Here is a 24,743-nt window from a genome sequence, read left to right as displayed (position 1 = left end):
GGAATAACGTATACTCTTGCTAATTCTTCTTTGAATTAAAACATTTTTTAAAGATAAGTAGAGGAGCCAAATTCAAGTGGCTATGGCCTGTGATCTTAGCTACTCAGGAGGCTGAGATCTGAGGATTGTGGTTCAAAGCCAGATCAGGCAGGAAAGTTCTTCAGATTCTCATCTCTAGTTAACCACCCAAAAAAAAAAACCCCAAAAAAACAAAAGTGGAGCTGTGGCTTCAAGGACAGTACATAGTACCAAAATTTTTCTTCATTTAAAAAATGAGAAAAAAGTGGCGCTGTAGCTCAAGTGGTAGAGGGCTCACCTTGAGCTGAAGAGCTGAAGGACAGCGCCCAGGCCCAGAGTTCAAGCCCCACGACCAACAAAAAAAAAAGAGAGAAAAATACAATCTTTAGTCTATCATAGCTGTACATTCTCTTAAGAGACTGATCTTCAAATGGCCTTCCTGGTAGTGGCAATCTACTGTGCTAATGCCAAAGAAATAAAAGGAAAATATTTTCCACAAATGAGGAAAATAGGTTATTAATTTTAAAAAATACTATAGAAGAAAAGTCAGGTCTTTTTTAACCTAAAGTCATAGAGAATAAATTGGGTATGTTAGAATGTGTCAAATGTCATTTTCACTAAAGTGGATTCTGATATTACACCTCTTACTTATGCTGCTATTTATGTTAGAAGCTTTTGTGTGGTTGCTGTAAATTCCTCAAAGGTGTCAGGTCAAGTTCCTCCTGAAAGTGCAGAAAGCCTCCTAAGCAGCAGATCAAAAGCATCAACACATGTCTATAACATCTTACAAGTCATGTCAAAGTCAGCATTTCCCCAACCATATTTCATTGCCCAAAAAACAGACATTCACATAGGCTCAGCTCCCACACACAGCTTCAAGAGATCTCATTAAGAGAAAGCAAATTGCTTCCTACTCTTTTACTAAAGGTTTTTCTTTATGAGGAATTGTTAAAACTTCATGTAGAAGACTTGGACAGATAAACTTCAAGAAAAAAAATCTATGGTTGATAAATTAGGTGTGCTTGGAAGGGGTAGAAATGGTTGCTTTGTATCATTTGATTATCACAGAGAAGAATAGGAAGTGTTTATGAATGATTTTTTTCTCCTCTCATTTGGAAGTTATTAGTAGACTTCCCTTTGTTCCATTGAGAAACAATAGAAGAAAATATGAAGTTACAGCAAACCCATATGGCCAGCAGGAAAGTCCTATTTAATTGCTTTATTGCTAGAATGTTAAATCACTTCCTGAGGATGCAGTTCAAGTGAAACATATGGCAGCAATTAGCCAAAGCCCCTAACAAATTCAAAAATATGTGTTCTGGGGGAGTTTTCTCATACGCAATGAGACTTATTATTTAAACTATACCTGTAGACATGCAGTTAGTATGCTAATTCCAAATATTAGATAAACACCTTCTTAATATTGATGTGGACAAATGACTTGCATGGGAAGTGTCTTTCTAATGGACAGCTACTTCATTTCCATTTGAATTGTTCCTATTATCTACTACCTACTCCTTCCTCCGAAGGCCACTTAAGAAATGATCAAGCAAATCCAGGCCACAGAACTGTCCTTTGTCCTCTTATGTAACTGTGTGAACTAAATTGTGAATCTCACAAAAATACTTACCTAAGGGTTTTGTAATTAGGATAATGTGAGGGCCTGTAATTAAGAATCAACAAATCTTTCTATTTAACTGAAAATTAAACATCAGCATTTTCTACTTGCTTTAGTACCATTCCTTCCTGGAAAATTTGACAAATGTGATCAATTTATTCATAAATCATTTTCTAGAGAAATAATTTACTTTCAAATAAAATCATCCAGGAGCTAACCAGCTGTTTGTAGTATGTCGTCTTTATTTTTTTATTTTACTTTTTGGCAAGTATGAGAAACAACAGACTGAAAGGGGGTCATCTCTTGGGTAGGAATGATCTATGTTGTCTTACTATAAAAAGAGACATTTAAAAAAAAAATCCTAAGCACAACAAACTTTGACTATCTTTTCACCACAGAATATTATTCCATTACTGAATGGAAGTGAGATTCCATAGTACAAAGACTTGTACGGAACAGTGTGATCATAAAGCAATTGTGAAATATTGGCATTGGGTATATGAAAGCTAAAATATTTTTGCTTCATAATCCAACTCACTGTTCACATTTTTACCAAATAATATAAATGCTAGGGTATTTTTATAATCATATATAAAATGATTTTTATAATCATATATAATATGTAAAAGGCCTGTCTTCATTAATATTCAACTTGTAATTTGGAACATGCTGTTAAAAGAAGTCAGAGATGACTTACACAATTTCTAACTGTCTGAAACAAATATTTATGCATAAATATTTTGTTATCTGAGTCAATGTCTTGTCATGGAATCCCTTCAAACCAGTTTCCTCTTTCATTCCAGGGCGCTCGGATCAGTGTAAACTCAGAAGTCAACACACCAGTGGGTGTATCTTGGCTTCCATTACTGGCTGTGTGACTATGTAAAACTTACAGTAATTTCCAGGAGTTTCCAGGATTGTTGTGAGGACTGAGTGAATTTAGGTAGACAGAAGTTTAAAACTGTGTGTTATATTTACAAAGCACTGAGTATAGATTGTGTGTAGAACTTCCTGCATGAACAATCTTTAATTTCCTATCATCTACCTTAACTTTGTCGATCATTGAAAGTGATTTTTCTTTTCTCTCTTTTTTTCTTTGTGCCAGTCCCAGGGCTTGAACTCAGGACCTAAGTGCCATCCATAGGCTTTTTTGTTTAATGCTAGTACTCTATCACTTGAGCCACAGCTCAACTTTTGGGGGGTTTTTTTGTGGTTAATTTGAGTTAAGAGTCTCACAGACTTTCCTGACCAGGCTAGCTTTGAACTGCTGTCCTCAGATCTCAGCCTGCTGAAGTAGTTAGGATTACAGACATGAGTCATCTGTGCCTGGCCTGAAAGTAATTCTTAACGATTTTGTGATCTGTTTACTTTTTCCCCAAACAGAAACCAGTTTAAAACTTTTGATCAAAGATAAATTTGTGAGATAGACTTAATATTTAGCAATATTTAGATAGACTTAATTATTTAGCAATAAATATATTTAATTCCACTTTAAAATACTCTTTAAAAGAGATACATAGAGAGTAACAAATATCACCAAAACTATACAATAGCTTTTTATAAGAGGAGCAATAGCGTTCCCATTATATTGAATCAGAGAAGTTCTAGATGGTTTAGAAGGTCTAGATGCTGGAAGTCTGTGCCAACTATTCAATGCTTGCTCTTTAAACCTGATCTTCCACATTGACATTTAATAAAGTGACACGGATACAACTTCCATATAGGATGTAGAGTTGATGTTCACACCCAAAGAGCAAGTGCTGAACAACTAGATATGGACTGAGATTATGTAACAATCTTTTAGTTTAGATCAGTCATTCTAGAACAAATCCCTCCTGTATATTTTATCCATTGGGTCATCTTTATTTATTTACCTTATTTTTAAAATACCTTATTTTATTTTTTTATTTTTTTATTATTTTTTAATATTTTTATTATTTTTATTATTCATTATATTTATTTTACCTTATTTATTTACCTTAAATTTACCTTATTTTTAAAATCAATCTCCTGACTACTTAAATTCTAAGGGTGATCATCTTAGCAGTAATCATCTTGTAAAAGTATAAGCACCTAAATATTCCAAGTTTTGGGAAATGAAAATAGACGCTATTTTCCTAAGTATTTAATCCACAGTAGTAGTGTGCTTAGAGTGAACTCTCTCTCCCCCTTTCTCTCTCTCTCTCTCTCTCTCTCTCTCTCTCTCTCTCTCTCTCTCTCTCTCTTTGCGCGCGCGCATACACTACACACACACACACACACACACTTCTCTCTCAAACATATACACACACACACATGCACATATATACTTATATACCCATATATACACATTCACAGTCACCCACTTAGGCATGCTTCTTTTCTTTTCTTACTCTGACTCTGTAGACTTTGTTCTTAAAGCTGGGGGAAGGCATCACTATCAGACCTATGTATGTACATATAGATAGATAGGTAGGTAGGTAGGTAGGTAGATAGATAGATAGATAGATAGATAGATAGATAGATAGATAGATAGATAGATAGATAGATAGATAGATAGATAGATAGATAGATAGATAGATAGATAGATAGATAGAGATATGCATATATAAATCTATATATACATATAGATAAGTATATATCTATATGTCTGTACCTGTGGGTAGAATTTTGTATAAATCCTAAGATTATACAAATGTCCACTACAAGTTAATGTCCCTATGGGTAGCTGCACTTCATACAGAAATAAAAATTTCATAATTTGTTTCAGGGTATCTTTAGAGAATAGCACTAGACACACTTTGAAGTTTTTTGAAACATCTCATTCTGACGCCTTTTTTGAAATTAGTGATGATAATAAAAGTGGCAAAGTGGAACTTTTAACCCTTTATATAAGAAAATTAACCCATTTAGTCAATGCCCCTAGATGTAAATGGTAAGGACAGTTAGCTTTACCATGAAGACTCCACATGCTTTATAGGAGACTCCATTTATTTCTGTCAGCAGCCATATGATTATCCTCCCTTTAGGGGGAAAAATCTGATCCTTGAGATGTAAATGCACACCGAAAATAAGCAGCAGGACAGAGATGCTCAGAAACAGAACAGATAATTTATTTTTTCAGCCTTCCAAAATTAGGAGAAATATACCACTTGACACAGTGTTAACTTCACTGCCAATGTCTTTTAGATGATATGGATGTAGTTTAGGTAAGTCTGTCTTCTACGCTGCCTAACTATTGCAGCCAAATGAAATGCCTTCATGCCACAAGGCTAATCTTTTTATCATCAGGATCTATTTGCTTTTCACCACCACAATGTTTCTTTTAATGTTTCTTCTAATAAGACGATAATTTTCTTCTTTCCTTTTTTTTTTCAGGCTGTTCCAAGTTTTTCAAATAAGGAAAAGGCTGGTGAGTTGATACTTTGGTGGTGTTTTCTCTCTTATCTATTTTAGTATGAATTTCAACTTTTAGACACTTCTTTAATATACACAAATGTGTTCATTTCTTCTATGTCTGTGAAGATGTTATTGTTGGATTCCTCAAAATAAATCTACCATGCTTAAAAGTTATGCAAACAATATCCGGTTTTGTTGCACAACATTGTATTGTATAGAATCAGGCTCAGCTCACTGCAGCCACAATTCGTTTCTTAAAGAAGAGAATTCAATGTTGGTCAATATGATAAGGAATGGTCTTTGGAAATTGGTTGTGAGTAGTTATCAAGATTTTTTTAATTCCTAAATAATTAGGTGATCACTTCAATAGATGTACTTGATGTTAAAAGTTGATACAACACTGTAAAAAATAATTATGAAGCAACATGAATAACCCTATTGAGGAAAAAATTGTAGTATATTTCCCCTGCTCTATTCTATGATTTAACTATTGAAGAGTATTATGAGAAAATGGGGAAAGACTGATGAGAAAAGCAGAGCCTGAAAGATGAGACTTGGATTGGTGGAATTCTGTGCTTTTTAAGAATCTTTTGATCTCTGTCAATATTTTTTTATGTGCTCAGTATAATGGAAATAAAACAAAACAAAAAAATCAAAGCCAATAGGTCCCATGGTTTCCCTTATTTGCAATTACTAGTATATGTCTGAGACAAGCAGAAATGGTCAGATAAGTTGATGTTGGGTGAAATGAACCCCAAGATAAGGATTCAAATGTGTTTTCTTTCATGTGATTGTTTCTAACACACTTATAATATTATTTCTTTGTTGCTTTGTATGTCCCTCCCCCACGATATAACCCCTGCTTTCACTGTATTTGATGTTGGTATAATTTGTGGAGGGGAAGGGAAAAAATTGTTTAAATTGGGGTACAGGTGGTCCCATAGCAACAATGAGATGTACCAGTCGTTATGTCGAAAAACAAACTTTACAACTTTGGTGGGGGGAGGGAGAAGCAGGGCGGGGCGGGGGGGGGATAGCGGGAAGATAGGAAGGGATGGAGGGATGGGAAGGGGCAACAAAGGAGGAGGCTACAATGCTTGCTAAGAAATGTACTCATTACCTTGCCCATGTAATTGTAACCCCTCTGTACGGTATTTTCATAATTAAAAAAAATCAAAACCATATTGAATATGTACCACCAAAGGTGAAGCCCTCTGCTTGGTTCACAGATATTTGTGATGCTGAAGAGCAGTAGTGAAGGGAGAGGGTCATCCACAAGAAGAGATCATTATTTCAAGTACCTTTACTCTAAAACATTTGTTTGTCTGATAGTATTTTTATGCTAAAGATATTCATTATTTATTTATTCACTTACACAGGTAAATAGATTTCATACAAAGCATTTTACTTGCATGAAATACTAAATTTGCCTCTTATGGTTAGTCTATCTGACTTGTTTATTCTAAGAATAGTGAAAAGCCTGCAGAATAAGAGAAAAATATTGAGCTGGCCTCATGGGTGAATGCAGAAGGAAATTTGTTGTGTTTCGCAATGCTCTAGCATTATATGGATGAACTACAAAGAAGAAGTAAATTTATATTCCAGTTGCAAAGTACCAAAATCTTCACATAAATTAGTTTGGATGTCCAGTTAAAAAAGGAAGAAATCAATGGTTCAGTAGGCTTTATCTTAGGTTGTGACATTCTCTGTAGTCACCCAGATTAGCTGAAATTTAAACAAAGTATGTAACAGGCCAAAGTTTTCATTTTATCCCAGAAGGTCAGCAAATTCTTTCAGACCCTAAGGAGAGCATTTGGATGTAAACTGCTGGCTGGTGGGGAGGAAGAAGGAATGTCCTTATTTAGGGAGTGAGAGGCAAAGAGCTGTCTTCCTTCCGCTTAGTAGCTTCAGAGGAATAGGAAGAAACACTTCATTTGGGAGTTTCATAATGCTTTCAAAATATGATGACAACAAAAGTCTGATTAAGCAAAGAGTATGAGTAGAAATACTTCTCATAACCCTGGAAACTTTCCACAACAACAAAAGAAAACATGAACATAACTTCACTTGTTAGTTAACAACATATTTTGGCCCTTATGATGTTCATAAGGCACAAATTAGAATGTTGGCAGATTGAATGGTAGTACACACCTATAATCCCAGCAGGTAAGTCTGGGGCAGGAAGACCACATGTTTGTAGCCAGCCTGGGCTTAAGAGCAAAGGTCTCTCAAACAAACAAATAAAGTGGATAGATCCAATTCATACAGGATTTGGGGAAATTGTGTAAAGAGGGAGACCAATTAACTGTAATATATGACCTGCCCATGCCCCAGGCCCAGCAGTGACCAACTGAGATACTTAAGTACTCAAGTTGGACTGATTGAAAAATAACCTAGCTCTCTTGCATATCAAAATATTAGGATCTTTAGAAGGTACTCCAGAAAGAATTTTGATTTAAGTTCTTAGACAAGCTCTACACTTGAGAGTACATAAAAAATTGAATTATAAATAAAAGAGAAATTTTATTGCTAAAGTGAGTGTATTTGCCTATCAACTCAACTGCCATGCTTGAATATTTAGCAAATTATGGTACTGTTTGACAGTTCTAAAGAGCAGATGATTTATTTCGAAAGTTGCGAGCACTATAGCAGGGAAAGCAAACTATTTTTTAATATTTCTAGGCCTTACATTGCTGGATGTAAAGCATTAAAAAACATAGTATTTTAGGTAGGAGTGTAAATCTCCTTGTTGCCAGCTCTATGAGTTGTATGTTTCTGTTTCTTTGGAGCAGAAGGACAGCCTTGAAGGCAGAGAGCCCACTCACTTCTCAGGGAGTAATTGAGCTCATAAATAGGATTAAGCTTCATACTCACCCCGAGGCCTGTCATTTTTTTTTCTTTCTGCCTAAATGAATGTAACCTATTGTTCCTTAATAAGAAAGTCTATTTTTAATCTGGTTGACCTCTCATCCAAGCCAACTGGAACCAACTCTATTAGGTTTTTTGAAGCTCTAAATAAAAAAGAAAATCACTTGGGGACATTCCGGTCATCATTCTTGCGCTGCAGTTGCCTGATTGGCCTCCAAGGAACTTCAGTAGACACCTTCTATTCTCGTCCATGTTGTTGTGTTAGAACACAGCCTAATGGGAAAAACTCTTCTGTACATCTCCTACCTCTAGAGGACCAAACACTCCAGGAGGAAACACAGGTTGAAACAGCCCCCCACCCCATGGAGTCATTCTCCAAATACATACCAAACAGCTTAATACTCTAAACAGCTCTCCAGGTTCTTTGAAGAAAGTATGGTGATAAAGCCTGGTCTCTGTCCTAAACTGAACTCAAACTCCAGAAAAATCTCCCTAAAGGGAGCAAGTGAGAATCTTTTCTCTCTTCTCCTCTCCTCAGTTGAAATTTTTTTAACCTACCTTATTCAAAAGCTTCCTAGAAAAAAAATTATCCTAATAAGTTTTGTTTTTAGGAACACTTCATAATGTGCATTTTTAGGTTCTGAAAAGAAGTCTAATCAATTTATGTTTTTAATAATTGGAATTAATTATACAAGTACCAAATATATAATTATATAATGTATATAATGTTTTCATAAAATATCTAGTAGTCATTGGAGTCTGTATGCCTCCAATGAGACATAGAGGGAGAAGGAGAAAGAAAGAGAGAGAGAGACAGAGACAGACAGAAATTGGTCATTGGTTTATGTTTATTCTATAGGATATCTGATTCCTGTAGAGAAAAGAAGGGGAGGGTCAGGGAGGGGAAGGAGAAGGAAGGAAGGAAAGAAAGGAAGGAGAAAAGGAAGAAGGAAGGAGGGAAGGAGGGAAGGAAGAAGGGAAGGAAGGAGGGAAGGAAGGAAGGAAGGAGGGAAGGAAGGAAGGAAGGAAGGAAGGAAGGAAGGAAGGAAGGAAGGAAGGAAGGAAGGAAGGAAGGAAGGAAGGAAGAATTGATTTATGGTTTATTCTCCAAAATATCAGCTTCCTGTGTAGCCTTGAGTAAGTTATGTAACTTCCTCATTCCTCTTCTTTAAACAATCTGCCACCATTTTTTGAAAGGTAATGAATAGACCCTACTACAAAATGGTCGCTGTGTCTTGTGATAGTTCTTTGCACCTGGAGCCACTATGTGTGCAGGTCACATAGATACTAGCTGTGTCACTCCTGTCCGTGTGTGTTCAGAGATCCTAAATGCTTCTTCAGGGCACCAACTAACAGGCAAACATCAGTCTGTGTGGAAGAGAGATCAAGTTCTTCCTGATTCTTCCCTAGTAGATAACTGAGGCAAAGGTAAGGTATCACAGTATAGTATAGTTGATCTCACTTTAACACTCATTAGTCTTTTTTTCCTGGAGATTAAAATTCTCTCTTGTGAACAGGGAATATTCGATCTTCACAAAGGATTAATCCTTGAGAAATACAGACTAAGTATCTCATTTTCCCATGGCCCTATTAGCACCCTTACCCCAGGACCTGGGGTAACTGGATGCTGCCTACACAACAGCCCAGGGCCTCATTGAGCTGTGCAGAAACCTCACCTCCCTCACCTTGTGCACAGGGTCCTGTCAACATTGTCTCCTCTCACCCACCCCCTCCATCCCTCCAGCCATTGCTTTTGCTCAGTCTACTTTCCACTGGACTTTCACAACTCTGCCCTGAATAGGTTTCTCTACTTTATGCTATCATTAAACCCATCTACTCTATCAGAATTAATCCTATCAGAGTTATCTTGGAAAAGCATAACAGGATCGTCTCAACTGCTTCCCCATTTTCTCTGTATCCCCCTATTGTCTATAAGATAAAATTGAATTTTCTTTCCTGACATACCTATCTGTAACCTCAATACACATAACTTATTGCACTGTGTTTGTTTCCTCCTCGGATTCACCCTCTACCTCACCCCCCCCCCCCACCACACACACACCTTTATGCCTGCCTCAGTCAGGCAATGAGAGGCATCAGCAATAGTCTGAGAGTAGAGATGGTGAATCAGAGGTGGGTACTTCATTCCCTCAGCTACCCAGTCAGGTTGGGTGGCCTTTTCTTCCATGTAAGTTTGCAAGTTCATTTTCTCTCTTGTCTTAGCACCCCCCCAACACACTTTTATAAAATCCTGTCAGTAAACTCCCCTTAGTCTATACAATGTGACATCTGTCTGCTGCTAGAATCCTCACTGGTATGGTCACCAGTATTTTCTTTTCTTTCTATCCCTTTATTGGTGGGTTCATCAGTGGGTCCAATTATTTACCCCACATCAAAACATAGATCTTCTATTTCTGAATCTTTCTACTTCTGCCTAGATCTGTGGCATGCATTTGTCTTCTAAAAATATACAGAGGACAAGTAGAGATAGAGATAGAGACACAGAAAGCTAACTAATTCAGAAAAATAAACCATGATGATTATTGTGTTTTACTTCCTCCTAAATAGAAAATATTTATATTGAATCCCATGATACCATGATGATTTAAAATGCATTTTCTGTTCTAATAGAAGATAGTATCTTAGAAAATTAGCACTGCATTTTCAGTCACTAAAATATGACTGTGAATATATTTAAAAAGTAGTAATATAGAGTAATGTGAAATCTTATTCAAAATGAAGTCAGAGTATCTTGTAAATATGGTCAGTTTTTTATTAGGCAGAAATGACTGGCATTTTTTGTTTTAAAAACTCTGTTTCCAATGGCAATATCATCTCTTTAATGAATTCTTTCCCAGTTAGAATTAGTCTCTGAGTAAAAAACTCTGTTTCCAAGTTCAGTGTTGTTATCTTGTTTAGATGTACAGACCATTGCTTGAAGAAAAATATTACTTTTGTATGTTCTGCAGCAAAAAACAGCTACAACCATGTTACAAATGGTCTGTAAAGATGTTTTAATCAAAGCTTTATAACCACAAAGATGCTTTGGTTTCAATATTAATGATTTAGAGTTACCATAGTTCTGAAGCTTTATATTTAACCCTGCATCCTTCTCTCTCCATTATCCCTAGTTCACTTTACAACTGCTAAATATCTCAGTCAAGTAATTAATTAACAGTGCTATTTGGAGACCAATCCCAAATACACGTGAAAAGATCCCATTTTTTAATGGCTTAGAATCGGGTTTTGGTTGCATTCCTTGGACATTTTTCCTAGAATGTTTGTTCTCCTGCCTTGAGGTTATTTGGTTGGCTATAAAATGTTTTAAAAATCAAGATAATGAGTAATTCCAGCCTGAAACATTTATAAAAGATACCTTTCAGAGGCATAGAAAAGAGTCATAGTCTCTCCAGACTTTGTGTTGTGACCAGCAAAAGACAGAAAATGGAAATCAAACACCTCTTTGTGACAAACATGTGAGGAAAAATCTAGGTCTTCATCATTTCATTCCCTGCTCCCTGTAAACACACTAAATAACAAAGCCCAGACTTGCTCTTCTTGGTATTAATTTTCTTGACTGCCTTTGATCACTGAGAAGAGAAATGGCTAAAAAACTAAAATGGAAAGACTATTCCTTTTCATCTTTTCTTATCATCACTGCTTGGCTCAGAGATTTAATTGGTGTGATCTATTTTACTCTCAACTATGTTCCAATACATACAGATCCAAAAAGATTTGATGGGAAAAGATAGGACTATCCTATTTGAGAATTGCTTGAAACAAATATCCCTATTTCATGTCTCCCTTTTGGTACAGATACCATCCATTTCATTGCTCTTTTACTTACTCATCTATGAATATCTTGAAATAATTGTATTTTACTGATGTTTCTTGTCTCTTAGATGAATAGTTTAATATTTGGTAAATAAATGTTTTAGGCTGGAGGACTGGCTCATTGATAGAGTGCCTGCCTAGCTTGCATGAGGTCCTAAATTCAAACCTCAGTACTGTCAAAGGAGCAGAAAAAATATTTAAGTAAGCTAATAGTTTTTAAATAAATTAAAAACCAGAAAATGCTTCCCTGTATTTGGGTGATGCTCTCAAGCCAAATGTTAAATCTTCTCACTGACTTTTAAGTGAGGGTCATATACCTACAACATCTCCAGCCTTTTTCTAGAGTTCCACAGGATCTGAGAATTATCATTATCTAGCTAGGCTGGGCTATAGCTAACATTGCCTATTCTTTATTCTCTTTTACACTCAGAAAATTACTTTTTCTATTTTTATAAATACACACTTCCTTCATTTTGTTTTCAAAGTATTATGGCCTCTATTTGCCTGTATATTTTTATGAGGCAATAATTTAGGGTATGCCCACACATTACTTCTCTGTTTTCTGAAACCTAATGTAAACCAAGCCACGAAACATTGTCTGTGGTTGACTTGGCTGTTGAGAGGAAAGCCATTAACTTTCAGGTATCAGAGATCCATGGCAAATATAAACAAGCTATTCTTAACTTTCAAGTATCAAAGATCAATGGCAAATATAAACAAGTTATTCTTAAGTGTCAAAAATCTTGTGTTGGAAGATTTGAAAATAATTTTCTAAATGTCCATTCATTTTTATTTTTAATGAATTGATTGCTAATTAAGTGAAACAAATTTACTATTTTTCCAGAACCAATAAAACATTTTTCCCTTTGTCAGTTATATTTTAACCAACATTGGTACAAGAAAATTCCTCATAACCAGTTTCAACTCAAATGTTACATCCTGCCCTCGGAGTTTTCTTCCCAGATCTCTTCTGGAAATGAAAATAGTAACTCACTGGTCTTTTTCTTATGGTATTCAGTGCTTCCTATGATGATTGTGTTCACAAATGATCTTTACCAAACCATGAGTTCCTTCCAGTTAAAACCTCACATTGATGGATAATCTTATCAACTTGATTCAACTGATAAATGCTAAGGAAATTCGTGAAACCCACAAAGGCATTTGCAGAGACAACTAGATGCTGAGAGCTCTTACTTAACCAAAATTTGAGTAGACTCTTGGGAGATGGTAGATCTGTAGAATGTGGAGCTTACTGAAGAAGACAGGGGAGGGGTAAGTCTTTGAAGGGTGTGCCTTGTCCTGGTCCTTTCGTCCCTTCCTATCTCCCCTTTTTAGCTTCTGGGCTGCCATGAATTGTGAAATTTCTGTCACATCTACCCACCACCATCTCCTGCCTCTCCTCCAGCCCCAAATAATCCTGGAAGAAAACTTCTGACACCATGTGCCAAAATAAGTACACTTTCCTTTTAGATTGTTTCTCTCAGGTTATTTGTCCCAGTTATTTAAGGAACAATTAACATTAATATGCATGAGAAAAGTCTTGTGCCAATCTTGCTGTAGCATTCAGGCAATGTGGAAAATGTGTCAGGCTATTTCCAGGGGAGAGTGGATCATGGATTAAAGAAACTATTTTGCCCTAATTACTGTAATTAGGTAGAAAAGATTTCACAGAATTACTTAAGCAAATGGTGATCCAAGTTAATATGAGTAGTTGTTAATACAGAATGATATGATATGATCCACTTATCCACCCTTTTGTTTAAAAAAAAAACTTATACCTATAATATTAGCTATTCAGGACATTGAGATCTGAGGATTGCAGTTTCAAGCCAGCCAGAGCAAGAATCAGTGAAGATTATCTCCAATTCACCCCCAGAAAACCAGATGTAGCGCTGTGACACAAGCATTAACTTTGAGCAAAAAAGCTCAAGGACAGCAGTCAAGGTCCTGAGTTCAAGACCCATGGTGGACTAATTAATTAGTTAACCATAAGTTTCCCATACCTATGGTTTCCAAGTGCTCATGTTACAAATTTCTTCTTAATACAAATGACAAGACCATCCTTGTTTATGGATTTGAGGAAATAGATAGGTGGACATTAACATGGTAGCTCATTGCTCTCTTTTTTAATAATCCTAGGTCTTTACGTCTCCAGTCTATGTTTGCTAAGTGTTCTCACCATTGTGATGTGATTTCCTGAAAAGTCAACCTACTCCCAGTACTTTGGGAACTCCAGCCTTCTGGCATGTTTTAGTTCATTTGTGTCAATGAATGGTTGAATGGGTAATAGCATTGATTCTGTGCCTGCACTTTTCTAAGCACTTTATAGATATAAATGTATTTCATCTATACTCTGGGGTATGGCTTCTATGGATGTAACAGACATATAGAATCTGAGGCTGAGTGAGAATTCCTAAACCAGCCACCTGAGAGTCAGGGCAGGATTCAAGCAGTGCAGGCTAGTGTGTATGCTCTTAAGTCTCTATGCAACATGTATTGGTCAAGGCAGATGAATCAACTTTTCCACAATCTAGTCTTACTTCTCATCCTCCTTTAACCAGTACCTTTAATTAGTACCTGTAGCCATTCCTCCTGTATTTGCTTTCTACATAATTTGACTTTAATAAACTCCTTTAATAAACTCTATCCCCCTCCCCAAATATTTATCTGTGACACACATATCATTCTGTATTAACAACTACTCGTATTAACTTCAGAAAATGAAACAAGATAGTGCATATAAGCCCGGACATTTCCATTCTTAATCCTAAAAGGACCTTCATTGCCTTTAAGTATTTTTTTCTGTCTCATATTTTTTTACCTCCCAACAGCCTTGTCAGGATTTTTTGGTTAAAAAAAATGACTTAACACCATTTGGGGCACCTAAAAGGAACTTGTGAATCAATAGGCTCTTTTATATAGCGATTTTAAGTTTAAAACACGGAGTGGGAAGCACAGTTCGAATTGTGATATTCTGGTAACAGCAAAACAAAACAAGTAGCCAGAAGAGTGATGACCGGTGGTTTGCAGGAAGACAGAAAAGAACAGAGTAGGAGGGGTTTTTAGAGCAATGGCACTATTCTGTATGGTACCCTAATGGTGGTCAGTATGGAGTCCCAGATTGCTTCTTTCACTTAGTGATGTTCATTTAAAGCTTCTCCATGCCTTTCTTATGGCTTGGTAGATCATTTTCTTTCCAATGCATTTCTTTTCCATTATATAAATACATTAGTCTTTTTGTGTGTTCTAAGATAACCCATGGATGCCTAAAACCATAAATAGTACAGAATCCCATGGATACTGAAGTCTTTTCTACACGTGGGGTAGCCAGTAACAGTGGGTAGTGTATCCAGCATGAAAACCTGGACTAAAGGAGGATTCACATTCCAGGCAGGAAGATACCCCATCATCTACTCATAATGGTACACAACTTAAAATCATCAATAGCTTATTTCTGGACTATTGTATTTAACATTTCCAGACCACACAGACCTAAAACCATGAAAAGCAAAACCCTGGTGAAGGGGAGACTCCTCTCCCATGAAGTTAGAGGGATTTATTTAATGCTTCTTCAAGTTGTTTTTTTTTTTTTCAAAAAACTTCCAATATGGTAAAAACCTCTTACAAATTTCACACTGTTTTGTTACCCCTTACCCTTCTTCTTTGTGGAAAGTCACTTTCTTTCAGCCATTCGCTTTGTTAAATTTCCTCTCTGTGGCATTTTTTCAAGTTCTCAAAAAGAAATTATTACTAAATATGTTCCCAAAAGCGAGTGTATTTCCCCTTTATTATTTTATATAATACTCACTGTACCAGAAGCACATGAATCTCTCTTGTTCCAAAGCTGTTTTCTCTACTTTTCCATGTCTCATGTTTTACCCCACTTCTTAGTATACTCATAAAAGTACAACAAAAAAATTAGTTTTTAAAGAAGGAATTTACATATACATATGTGACGTATGATCACATATTTTTATGATCTTTTTTAAGTTAATTCATCTGGGACCTCTGGTGACTACCTTTCAGCTACCACCAAAGCAGCAATGACAGAGAGCCACACTTGAGCTATATGAAACAAGACCATCTGAGTGATTCAAGGAAGGAAGAAAGACACTACTTACTTTGTAAATTTAGTAATGCAAGGAGCTGCTTTAGCACAATAACAAAGCTTTTGTTACTTTGTAATATTTGTAAACACCAATTTTAGGGCCCTTAAAGAGTCACCTTACTGTGACTTGTGACCCTGCCTCTAAGTTGGAACTCATCATTGTGCAACTAATCAGAGGCCCTTTTTCCAGACGGTCTCTGACAACTGAGAATAAACAGATCATGGAGCCCCTGGTCCTCACTTACAGGGAGCACCCTTTTCTGGCTGTGGTACAGACAAGAGGACCGTGGACTGAAGACGTTCAGTAAGTCTATCCAAATGGAGATGCGCCTACATCCATGCAAATACCTTTAGGCGTCCCAAAAACATTCCCATTGGGAATAGACTACAGATTTCCACAAACAGATCACAGATACACAGATGTCTTCCTGAAGAAAACAATGTCTACGATGTCCGCAAAGAAGCCTTAGTTCCATTACAGCGAGTAGTTAGCAAGACACTCAACTTGTATTTTTTTTCTGGTAGAACAAGAATGAGCCAGGCCAGTAGCTTTGACCCACTGAAAGAATTCCACATCTGGAAATTCTTTGCTTCACCTGTGGTAGGTCTTCAGCCTCTTGCTCTTTCCCTACCATTTTCTGTGACTTTAGCTTACCTCCATTTTATTTTCTTTATGGTTCCACATTTGGTTTGGTTTTGATTTTATTTGACTTGTTTTTTTTAGAAGAAGGAATGAATACAAGGGATTATTACCTCATAATATCTTGTGATCCCTTCCTATTTAATGTCTCTGTAAGTGATACAATGGCAGGATATATATATATACATCTGATGAACTCTATGGAATTATATTTTAGAAATACCTTAGGCAGTGCTTTGGCTTTTATTTTAATGCTTTGATATTGGTTTTCATTTTTCAATTCAACAGGGCTGTATTTACCACTAAATAGTAGTACAAAGGGGTTTCAACATGTCAGTTTGTGAGTACAATACATCTTGATCAGTGTCACCTCTTTTGTCACTTTTATTTTCTCATTGCAAATACTAGTAAGCATAATGGAGCACATGGTTATGTACTGATATCATAGTCCTTATAAATATCCTACAGACAATAATGAAGAAAATAATGAAGATCTCACTGAGTCTCACCCCCCATGATGCTTAGATAAGGTATATTGCATTGAAATTTAGGCTTTGTTTCCTCTCTGTCTATACCCTTTCTCTTGGGAACATACTCAACTGAATGTGCATCTGCACATTCAGATTGCACCTCGTTTCCAGCTGCCCCCTAAAACTAGGTTGCAGAAATTTCCTATTTCGCACATCCTTACACCCACTGCCTCAGTATCTTTATCACAATCATCATTTTTTTCCTGAAATTTCCTTTGGTGCCACCTGCAGATTTCCATAGTTGCATCCTCTTTGAATCCTTTCAGAACCTCCAGAAATGAGAAATCAGCACTTTTTCTTGAACTCTCAAATACTATATCTTATTTTATTGTCATTAGTAGGACTTATTTTCTCTATAAAAAAATCCAGACCTGATTTATGTTTGGATGTCTTGTACATAATAATTATCTGGTTGAAAGAATGACAACTTTCACTGAGAATAAAGGTATACCTTTAATGCAATGTCAGTTAAGGTGTATCTTGAAATTTAGTAGACTATTTTCAAAGTCAGATTCCTGGAAGCCTCTACACCTCTCTCTCTCTCCCTCTCTCTCTCTCCCTCTCTCTCGCTCACTTGCTCACTCGCTCTCACTCTCTCTCTGTCTTCTAATTCTTCCTCTCTTCATGAGAAACTAGAGGGCCAGAGTTAAAGGGAGAAAGCTCAGGGAAATTAGCACTGCTATGTGCAGCCTTTTCCTGCCTCCCTGGTTTGGATGTCTCCGGATTTCCTTTTTCTGGATCTTGAGAGCATGCCCTTTGAGCATGTGACATAGCCTGCTGAGCAAGAAAAGTGCTAACTGCTAGGCAGTAAAACTCTTAAGACACTCTGGACTTTTGCTGAGGGAAAGGTCACCAAGCTGGAGTTGTCCTGATAGAATAGGGAAAGGAAAAAAAAAAAAAGCAAACAAGGAAAACCTTGAAAACTGGGAAGGAAGGACAGAGGCATCTCCAGCACAAAATCAGGGCAGGGGGAAGTACAAGGCTCAGTTACGCAATCATGCAGCCAGCCAGCTGAGGCCCAGGGCTTGTGTTTGCAAGGAGAGAAGACAGCGGAAAATGGGATGGTTCCAAGCTCCAACAGGCCTTGGAGAATGAGTATAGTTTTTACTAAGAATGATAAATCATATTAAATTAGTCAGTGTAATTTCCCTGGCTGCAAAGATCTAAACATTCCTTTTCTTAACTCTGTATTCAGTAGTAAAAAAAAAATCAAAAGACAGGAACAGTACTTTTAAAATGATATGCTACCATATCAGAAAGCATTTCATGACCATGATAATCATGATTGATGTGATTATATATGTATGCCAGTTCTGGGGCTTGAACTCGGGGCCTTAGCTTTTTTACTCAAGGTTTGCACTCTACCACTTGAGCCACAGTTCTACTTCTTACCTTTTGCTAGTTAACTGGAGATAAGAGTGTCATGGATTTTCTTGGCCAGGCTGACTACCTTGATCCTCAGATGTCAGTCTCCTGAGTAGCTAGGGTCATAGGTGTGAGCTGATGGTGCCTGACTTTTAACAGGTAGAAGAAATGTGGGTTTTTTTTTTTTTATAGTGAAGATACTATACAGAGGGGTTACAATTACGTGGGCAAGACAATGAGTACATTTCTCATCAAGCATTGTAGCCTCCTCCTTTGTTTCCCCTTCCCATCCTATCCTCCCCCATGGTTTGTTTTTTTTTTTAATGAGTTATACATTTGCTTTTGGCATTAAGTTTCAAAACTTACACTTTACTTGCTTATGATAATAAATAAGAAATGCCAACTTTAAGATAAAGAAAACAGGAATTTTAAAAAACAATGAAAACAGCTGCTTCTAAACATGTCTAATTTCAACTGATTTCTGAACAAATAATACACCTAAGAAATGTTAACCATTTCCTTAAAAAATTAGCTACACAGAAAGGAAGTCTGATTTTAAATAATCCTGTTTTACACTGAAATGGCAAAGTAGCCTCTTCTGTTTCCTGCCACCATATATCCTCTGTTTTTCTTTGAATAGTTTGGTCTTCAATGTACTTGCATCGTTGGCAATCTAGTCTTAGTGCCAGATGTAAAGCACTCATTGTGCGTGAAATTGCAAACGCAAAAACACTTCCATTTCCTTTGCAGAGTATTCTTTCACTTTCCAATTAGAACATTACCAGTGTTGCTTTTCCATGCAAATAAAAAATACAAAACAAACCAACTAACCCCACAAGGAACATCTGTTTGATTCAGAGTGTGGTAGTCAGCTTTTCTGTTACCATAACAAAATCCCTGCAATAATTAACTTCTAGAAAGCAGAAAGGTTTGTTTTGGAGGTTCTGGCATAGGCTCAGTGGGTTCTGTTGCTCTGGATCTGTGGTCACACATCATGGCCAGGGGCACATGGTAACGACATGATCACCTACATCCAAAACTAAGGAGCTAAGGAGGAAGAGGTAACTGGGCTTCACAATCCCTTTCAAGAGCACACTTTGGATAGGCCTCACTTATGAAAGGCTCCACCATCTCCCAAGAGTGACACCTGGGAGACCATGCTTTTAACACATGGTCTTTAAAAGACATTCAGCATGCAAACTGTATCACAGAGGCTTATGAAAATCTCACAAAACGTTGGCCCTTTCCTCTCCATCTGGAGCTACTCAAACAACCATTTTCTCTCAATGTTTTTGAAAGAACTTTTATTAACATATATTTATTGTACTGATTTCTACTTCTTCTTCACCACCCTTGGATTGCTCCTTCTCTTACCTGAGCAGATCAGTAGACAGACAAAGGCTGGAGAGCCCAAAGGGCTGAACCCCAGAGACCTGCAAAACTCACTCTGTCTGAGATCACAGTCCTTACATCCCATTATCCAATTTCTGTGTGTTGTTTTTCTTTAGTTTATTTTTCTGGATGGGAAGGGGATGGGGAGGTAGTGTGTGTGTGTGTGTGTGTGTGTGTGTGTGTGTGTGTGTGTGTGTGTGTGTGTGTGTGTGTGTGTGTGTGTGTGTGTGTGTGTGTGTGTGTGTGTGTGTGTGTGTGTGTGTGTGTGTGTGTGTGTGTGTCTGCTTCTGTATCCACAGGATCCCCTTATGCCCAAAACCTAAATTACCTTGAAAGCAGATTTTCACAAAAACATTCTAGAAGTTGGTATAGTCACTGTTTTGGGAGTCTTGTCTCAAGGCATATCATTTATTAATTAAAAAGTACAATCAATAGATAATATTAACCTAGAGAAATACTTCAATTTTAGGTTATCTCTGAATAAATGCACTTGAGTATCTTATATTAATGAAAATTGCTTTTTTTACAATAAAAATATATATGGAAAAAATAAAATTGCTTTTGATTTTATTGTTAATGTAGGCTTCCTATTTAAGGTGACAGAAAATTGTCATAACCCAAACAGGTCTGTTAAAATCTGGTCCTTGTGCGGTCATTTGTGCAAGGAGCATATTGCAAGTTCCAAGTAAAAAACAAACATGCGAGCTTTGTGTTTGCTGCTCAGAAAGAAGTCTTATAATTCATAATTAGCTAGTCTTTGATCACTTTTATCCCAATCTTAATAATGAGATACAGAAAGTATCTGTATCTGGGGAATAAGCATAATTTCACGGCAATTCAAGTACCCATAATATTCTCTAAATCTGAATGTGCAGAGAACTTACATCACTGTACTCTATATCATAATTCTGCCCTGCTTTAATAAATAAAACACAAATTTTATACTGTGGGGAAAAACAGGATAGGGAAATAAAAGGATAAAAAGAAGAAAAAAGGAAATGAAGCATCAGAGAAATGGAATTTTCTTCCTCTTACATTTTCACCAAATTTATTCTACCATTAGATATTCTATTCCATTTTTTTCTTTAATACTAAGGTTTTGAACTCAGAGTTTGTACTTTAACACTTGAGCCCCTTAGGCTTTTAATTATAACAGCTTTTTCCGAGGTTTGCCTCAACACTGATCCTCCTATCACTGGAATTACAGACATGAGCCATCACATCTAACGAGATATTCTATTCTTGTTAAGTCAGTATAAGGTGTGAATATATTCTTTCTTTTCCATTTTCTTACAGTGAGATATCGTTGGTGTTTTTTCTATAGAAATTAGCCTTTGTGAAAGAAGAGAAAGTCTGAAATTATGATAATAGAAAGAATTCTGGGGGTGTCACTACTTGCTATTTTCCCTTGGTCACAAATATTTATCAGAGTTTATCCCAAGAGATTCCTCAACTCAATCAGTGTAATCCTTAGGATTCTACATGTAGAAACAGACTGAGATAGAAACTTTCCATTTGTCAGAGCAAATGTGGTAAGGATGGTCATATTAGATATTCTACAATAAAAACAACAACTCATATAACCTACATGCTAGGTATGAGTTGTTGGAATAAACAGAAACTATTTAGACATTTCTTAGGGTTGCAGAGTCTTCCTTCTACAAATTCTCCTTGTGGTAATTATTGAATATCTGCATAATAGAGAATTCCTTTTGTGGAGTTACAGGCCTTCAGGCAGCTTTATGGTGCTGTGGTAGGTACTGCCATTCACTAACTTTATGTCCAGCTACAAGAAGTGGATCACAAATAGAGTCTAACCAAATGGAGCTTTAATAAATGTCTTCCCATGCCAAATCTGAGATCTTGGCATAAGCATTGACTCCTAATACACTTTCCACTCCCCATCATTATTCCACAGACACCTACCAGCATCTTGAGCAGTCCTAAGGTTCTCAATGGATTCAGAGAAAGCTTAAATAAGGTGCATAAGCAAATGAGAGTGGCCCTAACACTACAGTGGGTTGGTTCTATGTATGCCGGAAAACAATATGTCCCTATTACTAAATCAGGAAGGATGGGACCCAGAACCACCATAAAACTGAAGATAGCTGGTAGCTAAAAGAAAAGTCTGCAATACAATATCAAAGCAAGACAATTGCTGTAAATGGAAAATATTAGAAACCTACTTCAGCCAGCTTCTCGTGTTTAATGTGTAGATGGGAAGTTGTGCTCTCCAGAGATCTAGAGACGTTTGCACAGCTTTCCTTGGCCAATGGCTGAAATTAGCTTTCTTCCACAAAAGGAAGGACTGCAGAGCTGTCAGAGCAGTGTTAGTGTCCTCATGTCTTGTACAACTCCCAATGGGTCTTGAAAAACCAATAGACTCCTTATCTTTCTACTTTCCCCATCTGCCAAGCTTGGACAACACTAATTATCACCAACTGTCCTCACTTCTTCCTGACACAGAGGACTGGGGTTATTTCAAATTTGTGGACACCCAGCGTGAGGAATTATTTTGTAAACAGTAGATTGCAAAAAGCACTCTCCTGTGTGTGGCATATTCAATGACCTGGGTATTTGAGAGATTTTTTTTTTATGTCATACTCAAATATATGACTGACATGCATGAAAAAGCCTCACAACAAAAATTCAATGAGTTTTCAGAAATAAGGAATCAAGTTTCCAGTCTTAATTTGGAATATGATAAAAAGTAACAATAGGGGCTGGGAAGGTGGCTCAGTGGTAGAGTGCTTGCCTCACATGCATGAGGCCCTGGGTTCAATTCCTCAGCACCATATAAGCAGAAAAAGCCAGAAGTAGTGCTGTGGCTCAAGTGGTAGAGTGCTAGCCTTGAGCTGAAGAGCTGAGGGACAGTCCCCAGGCCCAGAGTTCAAGCCCCATGACCAGCAAAAAAAAGAAGCAATAACAAATTCATATCTTGCTTGAAAACATTCCTCTAGCTAGGTCTGTTGGTTGACAACTATAATTTCAACACCTAGGAAGCTGAGACTAGAGGATCAAGATTTTGGGGCCATCCTGGACAATATAGGAGACGCTCACTCATACAATAAAAGTTATGTTTATAAACTGTTTTTATATAAAAAGCTCTTGTTAGGATCATTCTACCCAATTGGGCCTATGCTAAGAATAAGTTGGAGTTTTCCTACTCACTGAGATGAGCTACAATGAAAAGCCAAGAATACTGTTCTGAGAAGAATGACTCAAAGGAGAAAGAGAGCTGTTCTGGAACATATCGGGGATGAGACCATAGCTCTGTTTAACTGTGTGTTGAGCTTGGCCTTGATTCCTCTTGGTTCATTGCCCTTTAGTTTCCCCATAATTAGGATCACTGAAAACCAATCTGGACATTCAGGCTTCCTCCACTTTGGGTAAGGTTGATACTTTTATTTCACTAAGATTAAGAAACTTGGGACCACAACTTAGTGTCAACTGGGCTAGATGTCACTTAGGAGTCATTATGAATGTTAATGTAAGGCCAATCAAGTTAACTGGGAAGCTAATGGAATCCAGAGGTAAACAGCACTAGGTAAAAATCCTAGATCAGCCCCCTGCTAACTGACCTTTTTCAAATATCTTCTCCCAGAGCTTCACACTCTTCAACTCCAAAGAAGAAATGGTTGCACCCACAGGGGACTGCTGTGATGAGATATGGGCTTTTACACACTCTACAGGAGGAAGTGCTATTTCTCCTTTGCTGTTCCTCTTCCTTTTTATGTGTGGGGGAAGAAGAGCTTCCCACTCTCATTCACTTTGCACAGGTCAGCAATCACTGCTGACTTTCATGCTGGGAAGGAATGAGTGTCCCTGACCTTGCCTTAGTCCTAGACAGGGCTTCTAGGCAAGCTAAGTGCAAAGAATGAATCAGGAATCCAGATTACATTTTACTTTGTTCCCATAACATTGTGGACGTGCACCTGCCATGAAACTTGTCACACTGTTAAGTTATTAGCGGTCAATATGATCTTACCTTGAGAACAGAGTTGATGGAGATTCATCTTGAAGTTCTCCATGCTCTGCATAATGTGTAGTTCAGGACACTAATCATGCTATAGGTAGTTTATGCTGTGCCTCAGCAAGTGGTCTTTCTCAATCTGATCAAAACACTGCTTTAAAGTCCCTAGTCCACTTTAAAGCACAATATACACACAAACCCACATGTTAACATGGAGAGATTTGGGGTATTTTGTTTTTATAACAGAACCAGGTTATTAGGCAATCTATTTTCATGGGCTTTTCTGTTTCTGTTGTTTTCATGCTGGGGATTGAACCCAGGTCCTTGCCAATGATAGGCACATGCTCTATCGTTAACTCTATCCTGTGATTTGGGTGCAGTTTTCCAATGGGGAATTTCACTTGGAATTCTCCCAGACACAAAGATCTGTGTTATTCAGTGGTTAATATTTGCTGCTTTCTTGTCTATGCCAGGCCCTATGAGAAGGTAAAGAAACATATTCTTAATTAAGGAGAGCCTAAGTTCTATATACTATTTGAGTTTAATCTCCCAAGGATTCACATATTGTATAGGCTTCATCTTCAGTGTGGTGACAGAACCTTTAAGAGGTAAGACATAGTGAGGAATTATAGATTGTTCTTAGAAGGGATTAAAGTAGTTCTCTTGGAACTCTGAGTTTGTTCTGAGTGAATGCTTACAGAATGACCTTGACTCCAATCACTCCCTGCTATCCTATCTTCTTTCTGCTATGGGCCACCTAAGCCCTCTGAGGGTCTCAACCAATGAAGCCACCCAATCTTAAGATTTTTCAGCTTCCCAAATAGTAGTTAAATAAACGTTTTTATAAGGATCCTGGCCTCAAATATTTCATTGTAGTGCCCCAAAACAGACTAATGCAGCATACTTAGCAACTTTAACAATTTGAGAATAACACAAGTTAGAACATATGGACTATTAAAAAGCAAGGTTACTAGTGTGTTACAATTCATGAACACAGCCTCACAATCTTCATAATCTTT

General features: G+C 37.1%; 1 protein-coding gene across 3 annotated transcripts in view; it reads left to right on the top strand.

The window, feature by feature from the left end:
• Positions 1–24,743, top strand: part of Dlc1 (DLC1 Rho GTPase activating protein) — a 436,178-nt gene that overhangs the window by 250,094 nt on the left and 161,341 nt on the right. For all 3 annotated transcript variants that reach the window (XM_070016284.1, XM_070016283.1, XM_070016288.1), the window contains exon 5: positions 4,994–5,027. In XM_070016284.1, coding sequence (XP_069872385.1) covers positions 4,994–5,027 — 34 coding nt within the window. The remainder of the gene's footprint in view (positions 1–4,993; positions 5,028–24,743) is intronic.

This window comes from Dipodomys merriami, unplaced genomic scaffold (genome assembly GCF_024711535.1).
Source record: "Dipodomys merriami isolate MVZ:Mamm:240054 unplaced genomic scaffold, mDipMer1.0.p SCAF_12, whole genome shotgun sequence".
NCBI lineage: Eukaryota > Metazoa > Chordata > Mammalia > Rodentia > Heteromyidae > Dipodomys > Dipodomys merriami.
This window is presented reverse-complemented; position numbering and strand designations above follow the sequence as displayed.